Here is a 23,642-nt window from a genome sequence, read left to right as displayed (position 1 = left end):
GTTATATCCGTTTGCCCTTTCAGTGACATAGAGGTGAGTTAATGGACTGAGTGTGTAATTTTAGCATGGGGGAAGTAGTAGTAAAGGAAGTTTCGAGGAGGAAAGATGTGCCTTAGCCAATGAGGATAAGTGTCTGACTGCAAAAACAAACCCAGCGGTTCTTTCCCTTTGCTCACTCTTTGAACTTCCTTCCTTGAGTTGTGAGAGATATGATGAGCATGAATGGCTTCTGGGTGGACAGTTTGGTTTTATAATGGTTAGATTTAGTGTTTAGTTTCAGGTTCATTACTGGCTGAAAGTGACTGCTGTTTGATGCACTCATTGTCTGGTTTTGTGTGTGTTTGTTTTTCTTCCTCAATAGGAGCGATACAGCGGAACGCCGACTTTCTATGTCACAACTCCTTCAGAGGGGGCTCGGACTCTCAGTCTGTCCTAACCTTTGTCAACACATCTCTGCTGTATGAACACAACACATGCATTCCTTTTGATAGGCTTTACTTACTTATTTCAATTCTCGTTATTAAAGTTAAAATGATATGCTGTGATGCAGACTGGATCTGATTGAAAATCATTCTGTTACTGTTGAAAAGGTGCCTTAACAATAAAACATTGCCTTCTGTTAACATTTTTATTACTAGATTTTTTTTTATGTCACGCTTTATCATCTGGATTACATGTAGCAACTGTTTTGTATAATTAAGACTTACACAACTGTGAAAATACAGGCTAGAATCATATCTATATTACCTCTAATTTTTATTGAATAAAGTATGTTGTTTAGAAAATGTAAAAAAAAAGAAAAAAAAAGAAAAGAATGTTGTTATTTTCCTTAAAGCTGCATTAATCGACATGTTGTGACATTGCTCTGTGTCTGCTGGATGTGCAGTTATTTGTATACACATGAGTTATAACTGTAGTCAAGAATGTGACTGTATCCCAAGTTTAGAACACATACTAATCATTAACATACTTAACTGTTTTATACTAACAGGAAATAACATTATACACAATATCAGACATCAGTCAAGCTGCAACTTGGAATGTCACTGCCGGTTAAACATCACAAAGAGAAAGCAAAATGTCTCTTAGGATTTAATACTTTTCAAAGTGTCTGTAGATGTTTCACCTCCAGCTATTTAGACTTTTTCCAGCTGTGAGCAGTTGCTTCATTCCCTCTGTGCATTACATTGTGAGAGAATAGTGTCCCTTGACAGCACACTCAAAAGAATTAATCATATTTATTCTGCATACTGTTTGATTTGAGTATACAGTTCTTTATTAGTTGCTCACACAATTCTTGTGTGTATGTAAATGTAGTGAATGTTTCAGTATACAGCTGTTGTCTGTCACTGTTGGTGCTTTTTGAAAGCAACAACCTGGCAGTTTCGGCTCTAAAGCCAACAAAGCGATAACCCACTTCTCTCTAGATCAGAACTAATTATTCTAAATAAAAGCAGCCAACCAATCTGTTCTTTTTTCAGACCAAATGCTTTGTCTCTTTTTTCATTTTGGTATATTTATTGTTATATTGTATTGTTATTGTATGTTTTGTCTGTTTTATTAATGGGGGTATCATTAATTGGTCTTTCCAGAAAGATGTAACACAGGCATTAACTGTCCAAAAGCAGTGGGTGTCTTCATCTTATTGGCTACAAAAATGTAACCACTTCATCATGTTAATAAACACGAAACAACATAAGCATATCCCAGGAAATGCTCCCAAGCCTCACGGGAGCTGTGGTTGTTGAATTGTTATCCAAATAATTGATATTTTGTCGTTGTTAAACTAACGACATGTTTAAATTTTACAAGCAAGGAGAGCAGTAGATACCCATTTTGCTAGGAATATGGACAGCATCATGTTTTCAGAAAGAATGATGAAAGAGGCCCCTGCCAGAAAAACTTAACAGAGCTATGAAAGCTTTTGAGACACTGGCGCGGAAGTGGGGCGGGATTTAGTCTGTGTTTAGGAGTTTACGAGATGCACTTGAATGCAGCACAAGGGCGGAGTTAGCACAGCAGTGAAGTTTAGCCTAGCAGGAAACACCGAGGCTACCACCGCAGCGGTGGAAAAAGAAACAGCAGCGGACCTAGTTTCAGTTCTTAGCCAGTCCTCAGACCAGATATCGTCTCGGCAGATTCACTATCGCTTGGCACCTTGGAACTGACGCTTTCTGCCTGGTTACGTTTTCTTTGACTTTATGGTAGGAGAGAGCTGCTAGCCAGCACAAACACCGGACGCTGGCCGGAGGTGGAAACCTATCCAGCGGCTGTAAACGGTGGACGTCGGCTGAGCAACGGCCGTTTTGAATCAGGTGGGTTGGGAGGTGGGCCCGCACTTCACGTTCACAGAGAGCTGGTACCCACAGGTGTCGGCTTCTGAGCCAGTTGGTTAAAACCTGAACCACCCTGTTCATCACTGCCACCTGTTTTCTGTTCGACACCTGAACGGCTCCAACTCAAGCTAGCTAAAGTTGCTTGTGTAGCCGGACATCATTCCTCCCAATTGGCTAGCTGGCTAATCTTAACTCTGGATATTCCACCCAGAAATCAGGCATCCAAGGGTTGTTTCCTTGTACATCAGTTAGTTTGCACCTTTCTTAAAATTAGAGTTACATTCTTTTCCACATAAACTCTTCCATTTGGTATTTACATTAGCCACCGTTAGGCTGTTTCGCTACATGTTTTATTTTCTGCAAGTATTTCACCTGCTATCTCTCAACTAAAACATATTCGTGGACGGTCACAAATACGACCAATGTATGTTTTACGGTATGGACTAGTTTGCTTGGTATATTGCTTTCATGCCAAGAGTACATTACCTGAATGACTAGTAAAATGTCGTCAGTCATTTTCAGTGGACGAAGTGCCTACAAGGATGTCATTAAATCGACATTTTTTGCACAGAGATTGGTAAGGCTGTGTTGTAATCAAATGTAGCATGTTGTTAACCAACAGTAAACAATGCTTCCAGACGAAACCGTGCAAAAATAACTAGTTGAAGTAGGCGTTAACACGCACCTGGGCACAATGATAGCAGCTTGAAACCGGTCATTGTGCAAGACGTGAGTTCAGAACAGAAAATTAGCAAGAAATTGATAAGTGGTTCAACTTGAGATGTCGAAGAAACCCTGGCGTTCCTTGTTAACCCCAACCTGTAGCCAGGTGAGTAGTAGTTGTAGCTAGTGTTGCATAATTACGGAAAGGTAAAACCTGAGCTAGGTGTGTCTCCCCAGCAGGTAGAGTGAGCCCTGTGAGTCAACGGTCTGGTTTCAAGCATGAGTAATAGCTGTTATAAGGGGAGGGGGTGTGTGTTTGAGGGAGAAGCGTTTCACCGGTTTGTCTTGTTTCAGGAAAATTCACAACAAAATAACAACACGTTTGCTGAAAATAGTGATACACATTGTGTCCATGCAGTCAAAGCCAGGTTATATCTTACTGTAATACCGAACTGTGATGTGAGTCACTTTTTTTTTTTAACATAACACTCTTGTATCAACTTCTGCAAATATATTTTAATCCTCTGCCTGTTTAAATCTTAGTATGATTTAACTTTGTGAGATAAAAAGTCACTCAAGCTACTGAGCACAAACAGAAACCGGTCTCACAACCTGGACAGGATACTGGTGAAGGACACACAGGCAGTGTCCTTCCAACTCCACCTGCACCGGTGCAAGGCTAGCCAAACAAAACGCCTTTGTTCTCAGTTGACGTGGTGCTATTCCACCTGCAAAGTCCACCTGAAAATATTATGGAGGCAAAGTAAATTGCCCCTCCCAAATGTAGGGCAGGCTAGAGAGTGCTTTCACCTGCTGACTTTATTGTACAGTTTAGAGGTCTTGTACAAAAGCATGAAATTTCTCAGCTATCTTAGAAATGTGTGTGCTGTGCAGTCTTGTCTTTAAAAGCTTCCTTTTTTAAAAACCTTTTAACAGGAGAGTTGATTTATCAAACCTCTGCGTGGGTGAGGAGATGTACCCTGCTTGTAAACTTCAAACAGAACACTTAGCTCAGCCTGTCACGCTGTGTTTAGCGCTGTTAACTGTTAACTTGATTCCTGTTTTACCTCTCCCAGTGTGCAACACATTACCAAAGCAGGAAAAGAAGCTTTTTTTTTTCTGTGGTTTTTAATAATGAGACAGCTTAGGAAGTCTCCTGCCCGGGCTTTCCAGCAGATACGTCAGGACATTACAAGGACAGCTAACGGATGAACTGTTTTTTGAAAAGGTCAGACAGAAAACATGCCATGATGTCTTGTTGAAGAGGATGATAAAGTTAGCTGTGATAAAGTCAACATGTGTGCTGCCAGTATTGCATCTTGTTCCAGCGTTTATCCAGGCTCTAAATGAGGCAGAGTAGGCAGTAGGGATGGAACATATTTCTGGATTTGTTGAACGTCACCGTAATCATAGTGTTAGAGCTGTAACGGTTAGTACATCAGCTGATCAAGAAATAGATCAGAGAATAGAAATTTAGATAATCAAGCAATAGTTTAACCTTTTTCAAGCAAAAATGACAAATCTACTTGTTCTCAAATTTGAATATATGTGAATTTTTCTATTATATTTGGGATTTAAACTGCAGATTGGATTGCTCTGGGAAGTTGTGATGAGTGTTATTTTTCTGATATTTAATAGCCCAGATAAATAATCAATGAATTGATGGCAAAAAAAATGGCAGATTCATTGATAAGATTCCAAACAAGCTCTAATTAAAAAAAAAAAAAAAAAAATCACAGTCATTGAAGTTTTAGTTTTACACATATCAGCCCTTCAAATAAGAAAGGTTGTTAATTCAACTCTGTGGTCATTTAGAGACTGTGTGTTGTTGTATTGTTGCATTGAATTACATTCATCTGTGAGGTGTAGCTAGTTATTTTTGTTAATTTTGAGTAACATATTTGGGAAAAACCAGTAAGATGGTGTTAAGAAGCTGAGAATGATCTGTTGCAAGTGCAGGAATAGATGGCAACAAAGTGATCTGGCTGTATTATTTATATGAGAAAGGTGACCACAGGAGCTGGGAAAGCAGAGCCTGAAGGGAGAAGTGGTTTGGTGGCAATATAATTAGCGCTTTGGTACAATATGTGGTTTTAAGTCATGTGACCTGGTTTTAACGAATTGTTCCTCAATTTTTAGTGAGACAATTTGATAGAAAAGAACAATATTCACAGGAACGGCCTCGCGTTACCGTCAAAATGCCTGTAGTTCACAGAGAAAGTAATTGATCTGTAACATCAGTGCTCATTGGTCCCTTCCTCCTGCAGCAGTATTATATCTGTCAGACCTGACAAATGTACCACAAGTTGGTTGTGAGTTATGCTCTTTAATATGCTCTAATGAGCTACCATGACATCCCCATTGTGATGAAACCGAGAGAGCCGCTCACCTTTTTAAATGATCTACACAAGAAGTCACTGTATTCAGTGATCACAAGGATTGTGTTAATGACTCGCAGGTCTAAACCGCTGCCTAGTTTCATCCTGTCAGTGAGGATCTGAGCTGAGCTAGTGTGAAGTGTGTGTGTGTGTGTGCTCCCGATCACCCCCCCCCCCCTCCGTCCTCTTCTGTCTCTCCCTGGTTCTGATTACAGGAAAGAGGGAGTGAGTTGGTGGGAGATATGATATCCTGCCGGCCACACCCAAAACTGACAAGATCCCATTTCTGTTTTTGTTAGGGACAGTGGAAGGAAGCATCTCTGTAATGTTTGCTGGAGTTGAGCGTGACAGTCTCCTACTGCTCTGTCTTATTAGATGCATTCTTGTATCTTTTAAAAACACAGGTTGGCTGTTTCTATTTCACCTTTATACACCAGTAACACACCTGACGGTTTGTGTTTCATACTGCCGACGTACCCCCCACCCCCCACACTCCCCCTGTCAGTGCGCTGACATGATACCAATCCCTCCCCAACCCACAATGCATCAATATGTGCTGACTTGAGAGGACACGCTTCCATCACCACAACCAAGAATAGCTCAATGTTGTCCAGCTCAAGATCTCAGAAAGGTGTCAGACCCCGCCCATTCAGTTTCATGTGTGTGTGTGTGTGTGTCGTGTGTGTGTGTGTGTGTGTGTGTGTGTGTGTGTCAGATGTGCAGTTACAAGTGGTGTTTGTGATCAGACCATGTGTGCAAGCTAGTTCTCTCAGGCTACACAGTCTTAACAGCAGCTGTCAAACAGGTTCTTCTCCACCTGTGTCAATGTGGTTTATATCATATTTTCATATTCTGACACCATCAATATAAGTGTTTAGCACGTAGTATTGAGTCAGTGACTTGATCAGATGTCACTCCGGGAGGGGCTGCTTATCTTTGCACCTCTCTCCCCGTCTCGCAGCAAGTGCTGGCATAGCTGTTGATTGCATAAGTCCATAAGTAGAATGTTTTGGATGCCAGGCATTTCCTGGCCACTCATTCTTCCTCTGAAGCACTATGCTAGCTATGTCGTTGAGAGACGCAGCCCACGTAGCAGCTCTGCTGGTCGAGCAGCCTTCTCTTGAGGTTGTCGTCGTGTCCAGGCTTGTTTATGCACTTTTTTTTTCCCTTCCATTGACTCCCTTCTCAGCCTAGATGGTTCGGTTGATATGCAGGGAATTTGATGACATCACTGAAATGTGGGTTGAAAAACAACAAATAGCATCTTGCTAACCGAGTGAACAAACTCAAAGCGGCGATGACAACGGTGTCGTCACTGTCCGGGGACAGCGGTGACGACACGCTCCAGTGTTTTTTGCATGCGGCTGTGTGAGAATAGTCAACACGCCAGTCGAAGTTGCTATCAAATGTAAATAGTGTATGGAACCTTATCACGCTGAGAGATGAGCTCACCATAGAACAAACAATATCACCAGTGTGACAAAAAAAACACACAAGTGTTTGCTGTCATTTACAAGTTCATTGCTTCTCTCCTGCCAAATGAAATTCCTGAAAAAAAATCTATACCACGTCACAGTGCAGAGCTGTGCTGGAACTGGCCTGATCTGCTGTGTTTCTCTGTCACTCACTAACCGGCCATTGTTCTTCTGATTAACCTGAAACTAACTTCCCTCTGATAACAACAAACTTGTCCACAGACATGGCGATGTAAAATGAACCTCTGTGTTCACGTTGCTCAACAAACACATCTGTGAAGATGTCAGTTCTTTCCATGTGGCAAACTTCAAAAAATTCCACACAGTAATAAATCACATGAATGATTCTTACTTTTTAAGCTTAGATGGATCCATTTAAAAACACTGAGCACCAGAATGAAAGTCATAGTTTAGATTTGTGTTTAACTGTTGCTGGATTTTTTTTTAAGGCTAATATCAATATTTGAGACAATTAATACTTGTGACAAATATATGAAGTGAGTGAAACATTTTCACATTGTTTCTACATGACTGACACATCTCTGCCACTTCTCTACCGCAGCTGATTGTTACTTATATAATGTACATGTTGAGACGGGCATATCAGTGATCTTTGTCCATATATTCAGCCTGGACTGTTTATTGATCAGACTTTACTCTTAACATAATGTGAAAGTCTATTATTTCAGCCACACCCCAGAGTCTTCATCAGTGGATGGAGTTTGCTCAGTTTAAATCAGTAAATATCTGCTCAAAGAATCTGTGAACAAGACTACAAATCTGACCCGGCTGGGGAAAAAAAGTGTCGAGAGGGATACGCAAGCCTGGTCAGGTGTTTAGGAGACTGTTCCTTAAGGCAAGGTCACACGATTGTTCATCCCTGTTCATTCCTGTCCGTGTCCTTAAGCAAAACACAGACATACCTTTTACTATAGAGGCATCACTCCTGGCTACTAATGCTTCATGACCTGCTCTTTGATGAAAGGCATACATGCGTCTGTAAAAACACATATTCATGCAGAGTGCTGTGCTATGATGGAGTGCTCTAGTCTAAATGATTTAAAAAGGTCAATAGTTTCCTGCTTCGCTCAGTTTGTTGAATATTCCACTGTTTGTTCCTCTTGGCTTCAGTTTAGCCTCCCAGCGCAGCACGAGAAGGAGCGGAGGAGGAGGTTTAATCTAACTGTCTGACCTGACAGTGTTAAACATCACTGCAGCTCACGTAATTGCGATGTTCGTCCCCGGCCTCGGCTCTTGATAAGTAGCTGGTCTAGAAATAACACTGGAGTGCGTTTTTTAATGAACGGGTAATTTGTGCTCTAATGTCTGTCAGGTTACTTGAAAGGCCACAATTAATCAGTGGGAGAGAAATAACTGTAGGATTAGGATGTCTGAACTCGCACCTGACATGTCGCATGGTGTCAGCGCTTGTTTTTAATGGATAAAGCTAAGCTTCCCATACCGGTTGATGACTTCACTGTTTACACGTGTGCACGCATACGTGAGGGTTGTACTCTACTGTTCCAGTTTCCATCAGCAGATTTCTCCGGTAGCTGGTAGAAGGCGTCGTGTGTTTTGTGAAGCAGACCTCCCACCCTGCCTTTTGTTAACAGAGCTTACAGCTTTGAGCTCTCTTTCTGCTCCACTGCTTCTCCTGGGACACTCTCACACTGGCAGGGTGTCTACAAGGACTACAAGCTCGTAACCTGCCGCAACAACAAGCATCTTACTGGCTGATCAACCTGCAGTTGCAGCATTTGCATTCTCAGTTGTCTAAAGTATAGCTGAATGTGTCAGCTAGCTCAAAGCTCTAACTGTTGCTGTCAATGTTGACTACTAGAATTCTGACACTGATAGCAGTATTAGTGTAAGATAACCTCTTCAACCTAGATATTCCTCTTAAATAGATCTGTTAATTGGTTAAAAAGGATTCGATCCAACACTTAATTGAAGCTATATCATAGTTTCATTTCATTTCATTTATTTATAACGCACTTTAATCAACATTTCTATGAATGTACCAGTGTTAGCCAGCTGGCTCATTGTCAGCTGCAGTCCTCTGATGAGATGTTCTGATGGAAAAAAACAACAGACAGAAGCCAACAAGATGCCATAAAGTCAAATAGCAATAAAATAAGCATTCACAAGACATGCAGAGCAACAGGAGACAGCAAAACAGTAGTGTAGTAATACAGCAACAATATCTACTATCATGTATATGTAGATAATCATAAAGTTAATCTTGATAAAAATGTTTAAAGATGCAGTGAACACATGAGTCACACAGAGACAACTATAGAAGATCATTCCACTTTGTAAAGTAGTAGCTGTGTCTTACATACTGTATATAGTTATAGAGTTACTGAAGATATTCAAATGACCAAATGTAGTTGTGGCTACACATTATGTCAGTTGAAACTTGGCTAAATGTTGCTTAAATTCAATATGACATATTTGGTATCTGGTAGAGCTGAAACAATTAATCAATTAGTTTGTCAGAAAATTAATCAGCAACTATTTTGATAATCAGATAAATGTTTTAGTCATTTTTCCCACAAAAGTGCTAAAAGTTCATTGTCAAATGTGACTTTTTGATGCTTTTAAATAGGATGCTTTTGGTCAAATAAAAATCTTTTGAAGATTTAGGTTTTGGGAAACTGTAACAGCATTTAATAGAATAAAAGATTACTGCATTAATCATGATGAATGAAAGTCAGTGTTAGTTGCAGCTGTAATCTGTGAACACTTTGGAATCTCCACAAGAACTGAGAATAAAGTTGTCAGATTGACAACAAAGTGTTATTTGTTTCTAATGATGGATACATCATCTATCATGAGTCCACAATACTACTACAATAATACAATGATTTTATTCTTTATTTACTGTTACTGCAAACATAAAAACATAAGTTAAGAATCTAAAATGTGTTTTAAAATGTGTGCTGATAATTTAAAAAACTTTTTTGACAATATAATTTTAATGTGCTTTACACATAAACAACTAGACCCTGATCAATAAATTCACAGATGTATCAGTATCTGCATATATGTTGGCCAATAAGGAATTACAGTACAACAATACTAAAGACAGTGTCCTCGTTGTAAATGTTAAGGAAACACTTTTTAACTAATGCAGTATATATTGTGTTATTTCCCAGCCTAATTTAAACCTTCACATAGAGACAAGTAAACCTCTACATTCAGTCATCCTACTGTAGCAGCTCTGCGTACCAGAATAGTGTTGACTTTTTCTTTGAGGAAGCTGGAGTTGGAAACGTGTGACACAGCCCAGCAGTGAGTCAAGGCAGCACTGCTGATATGAGGGTAATAACAGAAATATGTCTGGATTTGGACCGAGGCAAATGAGCTGGTATAGATGGAAAACTGTGACTCATGGCGCGGGCCTTTTGTCACGGACTTGTGACAGTGAGGATCATATGTCTGACTGTAGTTCTGAGTTTCCCCTGCGAGCTCGCTTTCTTCTACATAGCTGAGTGTCAGTGAGTGAAAGAGCCAGCGAGCTGAGGGCCCGGGCTCACAGAGAGAGCACACACACACACACACACACAGCACACAGACAATGAGGCTTACAGGCTTTCACGCTGCTCTGTGGTTGAACCTTTTCCCTTCACGTGACGAAGCTTAGCCAGTCGCTTTCTATGCGCATTGTAGAACCTTTTACCCGCCGGTTTACCACTGATTAATGTCGTCTCACAATGCCCCTTCAGTTGTTGTCACAGTGCCGTCTTTCTTTTTTGGAACTGCAAGAAAGAATGCAAGGATGATATTTTTTCCTTTCATTGTCTCCGTCCTTCCCCCTCTTCCTTTCCTTTCCTTTTTTTCTCTGAAGTGGCCTCTATGGAAACTGCCTTTATGTGTGACAGGTGTTTTCATCAGCTGGCGTGTGCTGCTAAGGAAGGTTTGACCGTCTGTGTGTGTGTGTGGTGGCCAAACAATGGCTCCTTGGTTGTGCCCTGACTGACCTCTGACCCTTGTCTGATGGGGCAGCATTACCACACCCACTAATTTGTGTGTGTGTGTGTTCACAGATGACAAAGGATGAAGTGCAAAGCTCTGCCTGTTGATTTCCTCTCTCTCTCTCTCATCATCAGTCTAGTGGGAGAAAACACACAGTCAGCTTCCATACCTTCCACACTGTGGTCCCACTTTTCCACTGAGTCTGGGTGTTAGTGTTGGGCACGTACGTACAGACAGGACTGTCAGTGTGGAGACAGACTCCAGTCAGATAGAATACACGTTTGTAAAGCTGTAACATTCTCATAAAAATTCAAATGAATGACAACTAACGCACATTTGAATTATTTGAAGGCAACGTGTGTTCATCGGCGGTGCCTCTGCCGTCTCATGTATCAGTTTACCAGGTGACTCCTCAGATTGTTAACGTCCCTGAAAAGCTCCTTTTCAGATGTGGAATTTATAAGACTGCTAGTCGGTTGTTAGATGAGGATTTATTCAGACAGGACAGGACCGTTCTGGAAAGACTTGCGCAGTATTTGCCCCTTGCTGCATGAGAGGGTGCGGTGGCACTGCTGAGAGCACTGTTGAATTAAAAAGTAATGATTGGAAGGAAGAGGAGTGTTCTCTGTTCCCTCACAGGCTGCTTCAGTCGTGAATTTTAGAACTTATTTAGTCTTTTAAGGCTTTAGCTGATGAACGACCATCGTAAGCATGAGAGACACACGTCTCTCTTTCTCTGACTGAATTTTCTCATCAGATCTGCTTTTAAATGTGGGAGGATGTCCAATTATAGACAGACAAGATGTTAAAAGTTCCCTGTGGAATTTTCTGTTTATATTCAGTGAGTCACATATAAAAAGCATTGCTCCATAGCACCGCTGGAGGTCAAAAACTCCAGGATTGATTCCACATTGCTCATATGCTGATAGCATTTTTTTATCTGTGTAGTTGGCATGAATGAAAAACTTAAAATATAGGAAGAAGGTGATGATCTGATGATATTTTTTAAATTTAATTTTTTTGCATTGCTTGAGAAAAAGACTGATTAAACATGCAAAGTATCTCAACATCTTAATATTTTTGTCTTAATGTTTTTCATGCTTTATTTTATGATTTTTCTTTTTACATAAGAGGTCATTCAATTACATTTAATCTCTGTGTATTTAACTTTGTGTTTAAGACTTGACATTAACATGAATGCATCCAATTTAAATACATTCAAATACAATGATTATTATGTGCAGGAACTGATAAAGAAAGGTTACAGGTCCATAACATAACAAGGTGCATGTCTGGAAGAGGTTTAAAGGTGCAGTGTGCAGGATTTAGTGTCATCTAGTGGAGCAGACTTGGCAGGAATGGAATATAATATTCATAAGTATGTTTTAATTAGTGTATAATCACCTGAAAATAAGAATCATTGCATTTTCGTTACCTTAGAATGAGCGTTTTATATCTACATAGAGAGCAGGTCCTCTTTCACTGAGGCTGCCATGTTGCACCGCCATGTTTCTACAGTAGCCCAGAATGGACAAACCAAACACTGGCTCATGTTTTGGCAGCCACCGTAGTTTCTCCTACACTCTTGGAAGGTGAGGGTGAGGGGTATTCAGTTGGTTGCAATGTGCAACCTCTCCTTTAGATGTCACTAAATCCTACACACTGCTGCTTTTTAAAGCAGCTGCATTTTACAAAGTCAGTAAACAAGCTGAGCTTCATCCATGATTTAGTCATCTATGTTGTAGAATTCAAAATACTTCCACGCATTACCTCTCAGATGTTTTAGTGCTGTCTTATTTAGTCAATGACATTTCAGCACTGTCTGTTACCAGTATGTGTGTGCTGCTACATGAGTATAGCACTTTAATCTGCTATTTTAATTAAGCAAGTAACCCCAATATAATAAGGACTAAATAAGTTTCAGGTTGTTTTGTTTTCTTGCTCATCCGTTTTCTCTCTTTTGCACTTTTGAACTCACAAACAACCATCTTGCAAACATCTCAAAGGAAAGAAACACTTGTGCAGTGCAAGTACATGACAGCAGTTGGTTCTTACCACGAAAGAATAAGACAAAAGGATGAACTGGAGAGTTTGTGTTTTAACCCCTCCCCATATGTTTCTTAATCTTCCTGTGTCTCTCTCTCTCTCTGTCTTTCCCCCCATGCAGCGTGCGTCAGTGGGCCTGCAGGCTCCACACTGGTGCTGAGACAGGATGAAGAGGTTCAGGCGACATGGCCAGGAGTCCCACAGAGATCGACTTAAACAGGAACTCTTCCAGTTCAACAAGGTGAGCGAGACTAAACACACCGGCTCGGCTCAGCTTTTAACAGCTGACAGGAAAATAAAAAAACAGAGGCAAAAATATGAGTTAAAGAAGGAGAATCATATGAGACTCCCCCAAAGGCACAATCTGTTCCTCTCATTATTAATGAACCATCAAAGTGCACTCATCTTCAACAAGTAATACACTGTATCTACAGAAGAACTTATTAAAATGAGCATTTCATATATCCTGTTTACATGTTTCATAGTCAAAAAGAGAAGTTCTGACATGTGAAAAACCAAATTCAGCACTCCACTATGAGCAAACTTGACAAAGATGGAGCTCCTTGGATTTACTGCAGAAACACAGTGGTACTGTTGACTAACACACACTACTGAAATCCAGGGCCACATGTATAAATAATGACGTGTGGAGGGAAACACAGTTTTCTAGAGCAAGCTGATGGTTTTATGATAAGACGAGAGTGACATAAAGAAGGAAGAATAATGAAATCTTATTTGTTTAGGTTGTTAACCAACTGATTGGATATTAAATTTCTGCAGTCTATACAGTGATCTCTAACTTGTCAACCAATGGTGCATGTATAAACTTAATGCTGATTACATGTTTTGTATTTAGTCCATTACTGTGAAGCACTGAGTACCGTCTGTTTTGATACCACTACTAAAAATAAATGATTACCGACTTCAGTGTCACCACTGTTGGTGATTTATAGGTACGTGTGATGAATTAATGATAATTCTGATGCTATTAATAGTCATAGCTGGGTGCACTGCTCCTCCTCTTGTTGGAGGGCGTCGGCGATGCAACATTCGGTGAAATTGCTCCCTTTACGTGCATGTAAACACAATGAGTGACAGGTCTGAAAACTGGTGGAGCAGACAGTTGAACAAGGGCGTATCAGGAAATGAGGCTCATGCACATGCACCCACTGTAACAGTGAATATTTCTTTCACACACACACACAGCTTTTATAAAGCTGACTCCAAGAGTGACTATGCATTTTTTTTCTGTCTTTGTGCTTACACAGAGATTTCCACATTAGACCCGGAGACTGAACATGTGTACTGAAGCACTTTCATTTAGTGTTAGTTGCAACCGTCATCCAGCCCTTTCAAACAGAATGAAATGAGCTGTTTTTATTCTGAATGAAGTGTGATTACTTTACGTTTCACTCAGACCTAATAAATGCTGACAGTGAGTCAGCAGTTACAGAGACGGGTCGGGAGACAACAGGGTTCATATTTGTATGTCATCTATCATCCTTCTTCTTCTCGTCCACCTGCTGTTATCTGCAGCTTGTTTTGGTCCAGTCTCTCGTCTCTGTCCTATCCTGTCATTGTCTCTGCTGTCACAGCTCAGTCTCACCCCCCCCCCCTCCTCTCTGTCCACTCTCTCCTCCTCAGACAGTGGAGCATGGATTCCCCCACCAGCCCAGCGCTCTGGGCTACAGCCCCTCTCTGCAGCTTCTGGCCATCGGCACCCGCTCCGGTGCCATCAAACTGTATCTTTTTCTGTGTGTGTGTGTGTGTGTGTGTGTGTGTGTGTGCGCTGTGTCGGCTTTAAATAGTTTTTACAACAGGAATCCGAGCGTCATGTTTGAACTTGAGGAAGGCAGCGCTAATGAATGACTATGACGCTGCTAAGTCGTCGTCTGCGGTTCACATGGGCACCTGGTTCAGGTATTTCATTTTTCCCACGCTGTTGCTCAACACCGGCTGCCATTCTCAGACAGCGGAGTCTGTCTGTGTCGCCATAGCGTCGCACACAATCCTGCTCATTGACAGTGCGGCAGAGCCAGTCGGTACACTCTCCCCATTGACACAGAGACACACACACACACTGGTTTTGATAACCGCGGTACCTTCTCTCATTAGGATAATCCATTCATACAATGCAGCAGATTGTTCCTAGATAAAACAGCGAGAGGGCACAGATAAAGGAAAATCTGTGAATGAATATTATTAGTCCAAGCACAGGACGCTTCAGGCGAAGTCAAACAACAGAGCAGCTTCTGTTCTTTTTATGTAGCGCACAAATCATTTGTAATGTCAGGCTTTAATCAATCCTCATGGGGACATTGTTTGTCCACAGTGAGGTCAGGGTCACATACACAGCAGCAGCCTGAGCTCACTGATTTATTCAGTGACACTTTAGCAGAGATGAAACTCCGTTCCTCACGTTGACATAAAGACTCCCTCCTGTATCACAGCTCAGTGAGTGACCCAGCTATCCTCAGATTTATTCAGGATGTCCAGTTTCATGAAGCTTGGCTCCTATCTAGCGTGGATCACCATGGTAACAAATGTAACTACACAACTCAAAATGTTAATTTGTCATATACTTGGTTTGTGACCAAATACCTTACAAAAATAATGACATTCCCATCAGCCTCAGCTGTAGTTTGTGTTTAGCGCTGATTAGCAAATGTTAGCATGCTAATCATATGAAGAACTGGATACCGGAATCAATGACGGCGCCCCGTTCATTCCCATGAAAGTTTCTCAGTGGCGCATGAAGCCAAAACATCGGCTTCCTGCTGTAAAGTAAATACCTGGATGTCACTCATGCTTCCTGATTGTTGGGCCCGTAGAGCGTGCTCAGTAGAAACTTTCACTGGCCGACCTGGCTAACTTCCAGTTGACTCTTCGCTTACTTGAACAGGGATAAAATAATTTAATCATGTGGCTCTTTTAGACTTTCCAAATGTTATTGTACCAAATGGATCAAATTCTGATAGTAAACAGTTATTTGGTGGGGTTGTGATGTTCAGAAAAATGTATTCACCGTTTTACAGCCAACCTTTTCCAATGATTGTGTGCAAGACAAATGCTTTTTGGGCCAGTGTGCATTATGTGACAGACCTGGAATGGTTTGGCCACTATATGACATTGGTTTCACAGCCCGGCACAGTTACTGGAAGCTTGCTGTTAACACGCTAAACTAAAACGATGAACATGATAAACATTATACCTGCTAAGTGTCAGCATGTTAACATTGTCACAATAACAATGTTAAGACTGCCACTGTGAGGCCCCTGGTGTCTTTATCACTTGTCTAGTAGGACTGTGTCTATCATGAAACCAGTTTGTCCTTAACAGTGGTCAGGTATGGAGCTCCAGGTGTGGAGTTCATGGGTCTACATGATGAGAACGCTGCCGTCACACAGGTGCACTTCCTCCCCCACCAGGTACAGTAAGAGGATCAATGCCCAACACACAACACCATTTACTCTTTTCATTCGTCATTTGTATGGAATGAATTCACATTTCACATATTTATGTATTCATTGATAATGGCTCATGTTTAGGTTGAACTGGTGACTCTGCTGGATGACAACAGCCTGCACATGTGGACTTTGAGAGCCCACAAGGGACTTTCTGAACTTTTGGAGATAGGACGCTTCATGCTTACTGGACCACCTGGGTAAAACCCTCAGACACACATACACATACACACACATACACATTTTCCCCTTTCTTGATTGCTTTTTCACAGCTGTAACTTTCCCAGAAACCTTCTTAGGAATTTTATCTGCATGTCTACCACTGAAATCTAGTTGCAGTTTTGGTTTCTGGGTTGCAGTTTGGACTTGGGACTCTTACTCAACTTTTATGACTTCTGTATAGTGGATGGTAATAGTATTTTATACAGTTGCAGTAGCCGCCAATCATCCTGTTAAGTGATCTCATCTCCCTCCTCTTCTCCCCTTCAGTGCCCCCCCAAGTGTGACCAGAGTGACAGCAGTGCTGGCCCATTCCTCAGGAGACCTGCTGCTGCTGGGGACAGAAGGAGGCCATGTCTTTATAGTTGAAGTGCCTGGGTTCAGAGAGCTGGAGGAAAGAAATATCAGCCTTGATCAAGTTGCCAACAGGTGAACAACTACAACATGCTGACACACTGCACATCCTTTATGGTCTTGATTTTACATTATCAACAATTTATTTTTTCAAAATTGGACTGAGCTGGGTCTGAACTGCTCCCAAACATGCTTCCATTAAACACTGAGTTGAAGTGGTGATCAAAAAGCTTGATTACATCCGTTGTGATTCAAAGTTGTAAAATAATAAAATATAACAGTCAATAGCTTTTATAGTCACTGTATGCTTGTTTTCTTAGTAGTAATGAATAACAGCAGTCTGTCTCTCTGTGCTAGATATTATTCGAACAACAATAAACTAGATGATATTCATATGAAACAGAGCTGGATGTTTTTGGTCACAGTCTAATCTGCAAAGCGGCAAACATGTTGACATGTATCATGTGTGTTGTATATGTTATGTGTGTTACTGAAATATGAAATGTATTAAAATTAGAGTTTGACCTCAACGAGACAGGCCCATAAGATGAGGTATAAATAGAACCACCTCTTACATTTCAGTGTTTGTTCTGCTTTAGAAAGAAATGAATCTAATTACGACAGAGTCATTGCCACACAGACAACCTGGGATCCCTGATGCCAGTTTCACAATAAAGGATTTGAAAGGATTCCAATTAAGTATTGGAGTCACATTCAACAAAAGGCTATTATAACCCATCCCTAGTAGAGCTACATAACTCCTGGAGTTCAGTGACCCACAAAAGCACATTCGGGGTCAAAGTTTAATTTAGTTGAACTTCCCCTACAAGACCTGGCAGAGAGTCCAGGCAGTGTGCTCAGCCACTCTCTCCATTTGAAATAACGTCTTGGCTTCTAGCAATGATGAACTTGTGTTTTGGATGTCAAAGCCCAGTGAGGGTCTGGTACAGTTTCCTGCTTTGTCCAGTTGTTAATTAAACCCTGGTGAGAGAACGACTGGAATGTGAGATCTCTTGAAATTCTGTTTAAACATCTCTGCTGTACGAGATAAAACTGTCTGTAGATGCCAGTTAATAGTTCAGTTACATGCTGTCTCTGTGACTTTAAATTGTTTCACTTACAAGACAAGCATGAGCTTGAATAAACAATACAAGCTCATATTGATACTTGGAAGGTTTTGATTTGCATCATATCATCTGGTGTTTATCTTCTCTGTGCAAATACAGCATTGCAGTTAGCTGGATTTCAAATGGATGGACCATAAACAACGTAAATGCGTGTTGATTGTTCTGACTACACCGCTGTCCCACAACACAATACAATCCATCTCTGTGCACACTGCCTCTCAGCTGCTACAGATCAATACTGAGATTGATGTTCTGTCTCCAGTCCTTCCATTGTCCCTCTTCCACTCATTCTTTCCTCTTTCCTGTGTTTATCCTTCCTCTCTCCTCTCCTCCAGCGTACCAGACGACTACATAGGCCGCAGGAATCTAGAACATGTTGAAGCCTTACAAGAGAACCCGGTCAACCCAAACCAGGTCGTCATTGGTTACGGACGAGGTCTCATGGTCATCTGGGATCTAGAGAACCAATGTGCCATCCAGCACATCCCTGCCACACAGGTGACTTATGAAAGACAGGTCGACTAAAGTGTTTTCAGTAGAAGACTTGTGACCTGAATAGAAAAGCAGCCAGTCCTGTATAGACTGTGGTTAGAAGCAGCATGCTTAATCTCGCTATGTGCTTTGTGTATTTTCCATGTAACTTTTAATGCAACCATAGCAACTGGAGAGTGTGTGGTGGACAGAGGACGGAGGCTACATTCTTAGTTCGCACAGTGATGGAAGTTACTGTCGATGGATGGTGGGCGGAGAGGACGTGGAGGAGGAGGAGAAATCAGACATTCCTTACGGTGAGGAGGAAAAAAAAAACTGTCCGCTGCACATTTTTCTTTGCCGTCTACATTTTCAAAAAAAAAAAAAAAAAAAATTTTTCTGGAGGCTGATGATGACTCGTCTTTTCTTCTCGCAGGACATTTCCCCTGCAAGGCCATTTCTAAAATAGTTCAGCTACCTACAGAAGAAGGGTACGTTCTACACACACACACACACACACACACACACACACACACACACACACACACACACACACACACACACACACACACACACATACACACACAGCTGTTTCACTTGTCTTCCTTCATCAAACCGTTCTAATGTTTAACTTTATTACCCAGATGTGTTACATGACCTGTTACACATTAATCTCTGGGCAAACTGAACTGAACTGAACTTGAACTTGAACTTGTGTGTGTGTGTGTGTGTGTGTGTGTGTGTAGGCCTCCGTTCCTGCTGTTCAGCGGTGGTATGCCCAGGGCCAGCTACGGTGACAGACACTGCATCACTGTGATCCACAGTAAAACACACGTGGCTCTGGACTTCACCTCCAGGATTATTGACTTCTTCGTCATCAGAAACGGACAACAGCACACAGGCAGGCAGCATGCACACAACACAAACACTCACACTCAGCACACACACACACAACGCTCACACTATTCAGATTTTTGTACCATTTACTCACTAACCAAAACATTAGCAGTTCATTTTCAAACACGCTAGACGTCAGACAGGTTTTCTGTATTTCTCCGGGAGAAACCCGACTGCTTTTCCATGTAGATGCTCACTGTAACCGAGTCTCTGGAAATCTCATCACTGACCTGCTGCATATAAACATGAATTTACATGCATGTGTCTGTATCACTTAGTATCAAAAACATATTCTTTAAAGATCCCCTTCAGACACGTATGAAGATAAATATAAATACTGCTTTGAGTAATAATTTATTGTAAGTACAGCAGTAAAAATTCTTCCTCATTGACAAATCTAGTATCTATGACCATGATCGCAGGATGAGATCACTTAACACAGGATGTCTCCTGCTTCACTGTACAGTCTGTTTTCAGTGTTTGTGCACTGGGACCTTCAAGTTTCCACATCACACTTGTGTAAATTGTATTCTGGACCATGATTGGCTCCATCTGTGATGTCACGGATCGTGTTCTTAGGTACACGTCTTAAACAGTGAAAGAACAAGAAGCAAAACACATTTTTGACAGACACTTTTATATTTAACAAGACAGTTTGAGATACTAAAATGGAAAATGTTTACATCCCTCAAAGTAAGATCTCAAAAGTAGACTTGAAATCTTTTGACACTAGTGCCGTTATGATACCTAACGGTCCCTGGCTCTAAACGTGCATGCACCCATTACCAGCATGTAAACATGCTGCGTTATTTCCTGCAGTAACCTGTTTCTTGAGTGCATGTGAACATTCTCACCGTGGACTCCCACAGCCTTCCTGGCAGGGTGTAAAGACATGTGTCATCTTTGATGCACATGGACCATGCAACCAGTTTTGCAATGCAAAATGTATTAACAAACATTTTGGGCGTACTCACTTTCAGTTTTGCTTTCAAATTAGTGGTTTAGATAAACTGTTTCAACCGGGTCTTTGTTTTAGTGTGATTTAGTTGAAATATTTACAACCTCAGATTTATATAATACTTTCCTCTCTCAGATTTTCTCAGACACTGCAGAGAAAAGTGTAGACAGTTGAGATTAATGTACAGTATATGTATCTAACTACTGTTTTCACTCTGTTCCATCCACCTACAGGAGATCCCAGTGCGCTGGTGGTCCTGGTAGAGGAGGAGCTGGTAGTGATTGACCTGCAGACGGAGGGCTGGCCGGTCATTCAGACACCTTACCTGGTCCCCCTCCACAGCTCAGCAATCACCTGCTCCCACCACGTCTCCGCCATCCCCCTTAAACTGTGGGAGAGAGTCATTGCTGCTGGAGAGCTGCAGAGCACACATTACTCCAAAGAGGTGCACCCACTTTTACCTTGTTGTTGTTAAGTGTTGCCTCATTAACAGTGTAATAATCACTGAGGTCTACTGACTGATGCCTCCTGGCTGTCCTGACATCTAGGCTGAAGACCGAGGGTGACTGTGCTTTTGGGGTTGTGGCCTCCACCCTCTGGAACCGTCTTCCCCTAGTTATAAAAAACACAGAGTCTGTCGATAGTTTTAAGAAGCTGTTACAATCTCACCTGTTTCATAAGCATCCTGTCCCGTAATGTGTGACTGACCTCTGTGTTGCTTTTATTGTTTTAGTTTTATCTGACTTCCGTGTCTGCCCTATGTGTAGTTTTATGGTTTTGTTTTTATATTGATATTTCCTGTTTTTAACTTTTTTAATTTTTATTTTATTTTTCTCTCAACTCTTTGCGTTTTATAGCAACTTGTAACTCTGCTTTTGCTCTTTAAAATGTCAGGCTGTTTCAAATCTTGACATGTTCAGTACTTTTTCACCAGAACCATGACTGTAAAGAAATAGACGTTTAAATTCTCTAACTAGTTGTTACATTAACCTCAGACAAAATCTTTAAACACATGTTGATGCACCTCACAGTCTGAAGTTTCTCTCTACAATATAACGCCACTGCTGAGACATCTGCACATAACGTTTTACCTGATAGAGAAATTGCACGTGACTCAAAGAATTTCCTCCAGAGCCGTTCATCATATATATATTGTGTGCTGTATCCTGAATATGGACACATTCCTTCATTTCTTGTAGAACAGATGGCATTAAGTTGGTATTATTGTTAAACTTTCATTTCCCCTCTCTCCACGCAGCCCTGGCCAATAACAGGCGGGCAGAACCTGGCCCCAGACCCTCCACAGAGAGACCTGCTGCTCACAGGGTCAGCTCACCTCAACTTTGTATCCACTGGAACATATTTCTCTCTAACTGGCTGTCAGGCATTTTAACAGTATCATGTTTATTTGTGTGTGTGTGTGTGTGTGTGTGTGTAGGCACGAGGATGGAACGGTGCGTTTCTGGGATGCATCAGGAGTCTGTCTGTATCCCATGTACAAACTAAGCACATCCGCAGTATTCCACACAGACGCTGACCCCAATGACAACATGAACCAAGGCACGGAAGGAGAGTGGCCGCCGTTTAGAAAGGTGTGTGTGTGTGTGTGTGTGTTTGTATTGCAGGGAAAGACATTTCTACAGGAAATGTTCCTTTTACATCACAGATCACCACTGAAAAGATGTAGATAATCTAAAGCTTGACTGATGCATCCACACAGTGAAAAAGTTCAGATTCACTTACTATTATTATATTTATCTAAGAGGAAGTCAACCAGTTTTACATATCAAGATCAGTTTAATCATGTTGAGTGCTGCATGGGTGTTTACCAGGCATGGAGGGTTGCTATTGAGATGCATTATGGGAAGTGTAGGATCCAGCATTGTCGGGACTGACAGTCAGGACAACTTACTCTCTGCTGCTTCAATTTTGACCTTTGTGTTTTTTTCATCAGTCTCTTATGAGTTTACCATTTTTATGGAAGTGCATAATAAATTACTGTTTTTTACTGCAGGTTGGCTGTTTTGACCCGTACAGTGACGACCCGAGGCTCGGCATTCAGAAGATCCACCTCTGTAAATACAGCGGTTATCTGATTGTAGCTGGCACAGCTGGACAGGTGAAATGTTTTAATTAACATAGGTAACATATATCATAGATCTGTGTTCCCCTCTTTGTTTTATTTCCCAACTTATTGTGTTTTTCAGTGTTCTTTTAATACGTTTCTTCACCTTGTGTAAAGCACTTAGAACTGCCTCTGTGTGTGAAAGGCACTCTTCAAATAAAGTTGATTAAGCCATGTTCACAGCTGTGGAGTGATCTCCACATTAAGGGAAAAGGTAGAAAGATTGGGAGAAAAAAAAGTATTGCATACACAGCATAAATTCTCAAGTAAAAGCCACTGCTCCAATTTTTATTCTTCATGTCAAATCAGGAAAAGGAGGGATTAGTATTAAAAGTGTTAAAGTAGAAGTAATCAGGATGAATTAGTGAATGAAAACATAATTTCTGTTAGAGAAGAGAAGGGGAGAGCAGCAGAGTGGTGAGTATGACATCACTCCGTCATACTGATGGAAATAGTGCTGTGGAAACATTCACAATGCTGAATTTGTCATGGCAACATGTAAATATGAAAGAAAAGAAGAAGAACAGGAAGGCTTCCAATAGTAATAAAACAACATCTTAATACTTAATATTATTGTATCAGTTTGGTTGTTTCAAATGAAGTCCTGGTGTTACCAGAATAATATAAAATATGATGAAGTAGGAAGAAGGAACTTGTCTGTGATGTTTCCTCCATTCTTTGGTATGTGCACTTCCATGTAGGGGTGGTAAAGTATGAGAAGTAAGCCTGATTCGTTATTGTTGGATGCTATTGTTCATACTATAAAAAGCCTTCACACAGTCACACAAACACAGGCAGAGCTGGCAGGCTGAGGGTTTAGTGGTCAGAAACGGACCTTTTCTTGTCATGCACACATTTAGATTAGAAGTTCTAGTAGCAGAGCCTGGTTTGTTATCAGTTTGTTTTTCCTGTTTTACATGTCTTCTTCTTCTTCTGTGTCTGGTGTTTGTCTGTCCAGATCCTGGTGCTGGAGCTGAATGATGAGGCAGCAGAGCAGACGGTAGAGGCTAAAGTTGTGGACTTGCTGCAGGGCCAAGAGGGATTCCGCTGGAAGGTAATGACCACTGCTGGAATGTTTTCCTGTAAAAGCCGAATGCCTTACTTATCAGCTAGTCATTTCAATGCATGACTCATCACTCCCTGAAAGCTGT

The 23,642-nt window shown here is 41.2% G+C and overlaps 2 protein-coding genes across 5 annotated transcripts in view; both read left to right on the top strand.

Moving 5' to 3' along the window:
- galk1 (galactokinase 1) overlaps positions 1-1,487 on the top strand; it is an 11,549-nt gene extending 10,062 nt beyond the window's left edge. For both annotated transcript variants that reach the window (XM_067576183.1, XM_067576182.1), the window contains one exon: positions 362-1,487. In XM_067576183.1, the coding sequence (XP_067432284.1) occupies positions 362-436 (75 nt within the window). In that variant the 3' untranslated portion in view covers positions 437-1,487. The remainder of the gene's footprint in view (positions 1-361) is intronic.
- Positions 1,488-2,000: 513 nt separating this feature from the next.
- Positions 2,001-23,642, top strand: part of llgl2 (LLGL scribble cell polarity complex component 2) — a 30,102-nt gene continuing 8,460 nt past the window's right edge. For 2 of the 3 annotated variants that reach the window (XM_067575649.1, XM_067575647.1), the window contains exons 1-15: positions 2,001-2,315; positions 12,998-13,117; positions 14,521-14,618; positions 16,223-16,304; positions 16,425-16,540; positions 16,830-16,988; positions 18,376-18,538; positions 18,699-18,828; positions 18,948-19,002; positions 19,258-19,412; positions 20,600-20,811; positions 21,625-21,692; positions 21,805-21,958; positions 22,381-22,485; positions 23,450-23,545. In XM_067575649.1, coding sequence (XP_067431750.1) covers positions 13,043-13,117; positions 14,521-14,618; positions 16,223-16,304; positions 16,425-16,540; positions 16,830-16,988; positions 18,376-18,538; positions 18,699-18,828; positions 18,948-19,002; positions 19,258-19,412; positions 20,600-20,811; positions 21,625-21,692; positions 21,805-21,958; positions 22,381-22,485; positions 23,450-23,545 — 1,668 coding nt within the window. In that variant the 5' untranslated portion in view covers positions 2,001-2,315; positions 12,998-13,042. Of the gene's footprint in view, positions 2,316-3,144; positions 3,166-12,997; positions 13,118-14,520; positions 14,619-16,222; positions 16,305-16,424; positions 16,541-16,829; positions 16,989-18,375; positions 18,539-18,698; positions 18,829-18,947; positions 19,003-19,257; positions 19,413-20,599; positions 20,812-21,624; positions 21,693-21,804; positions 21,959-22,380; positions 22,486-23,449; positions 23,546-23,642 lie in introns of those variants that run through there. The other variant, XM_067575648.1, reaches the window with a different exon arrangement.

The sequence above is a fragment of the Thunnus thynnus genome, chromosome 20 (genome assembly GCF_963924715.1).
Source record: "Thunnus thynnus chromosome 20, fThuThy2.1, whole genome shotgun sequence".
In the NCBI taxonomy this organism is placed as follows: Eukaryota; Metazoa; Chordata; class Actinopteri; order Scombriformes; family Scombridae; genus Thunnus; species Thunnus thynnus.
This window is presented reverse-complemented; position numbering and strand designations above follow the sequence as displayed.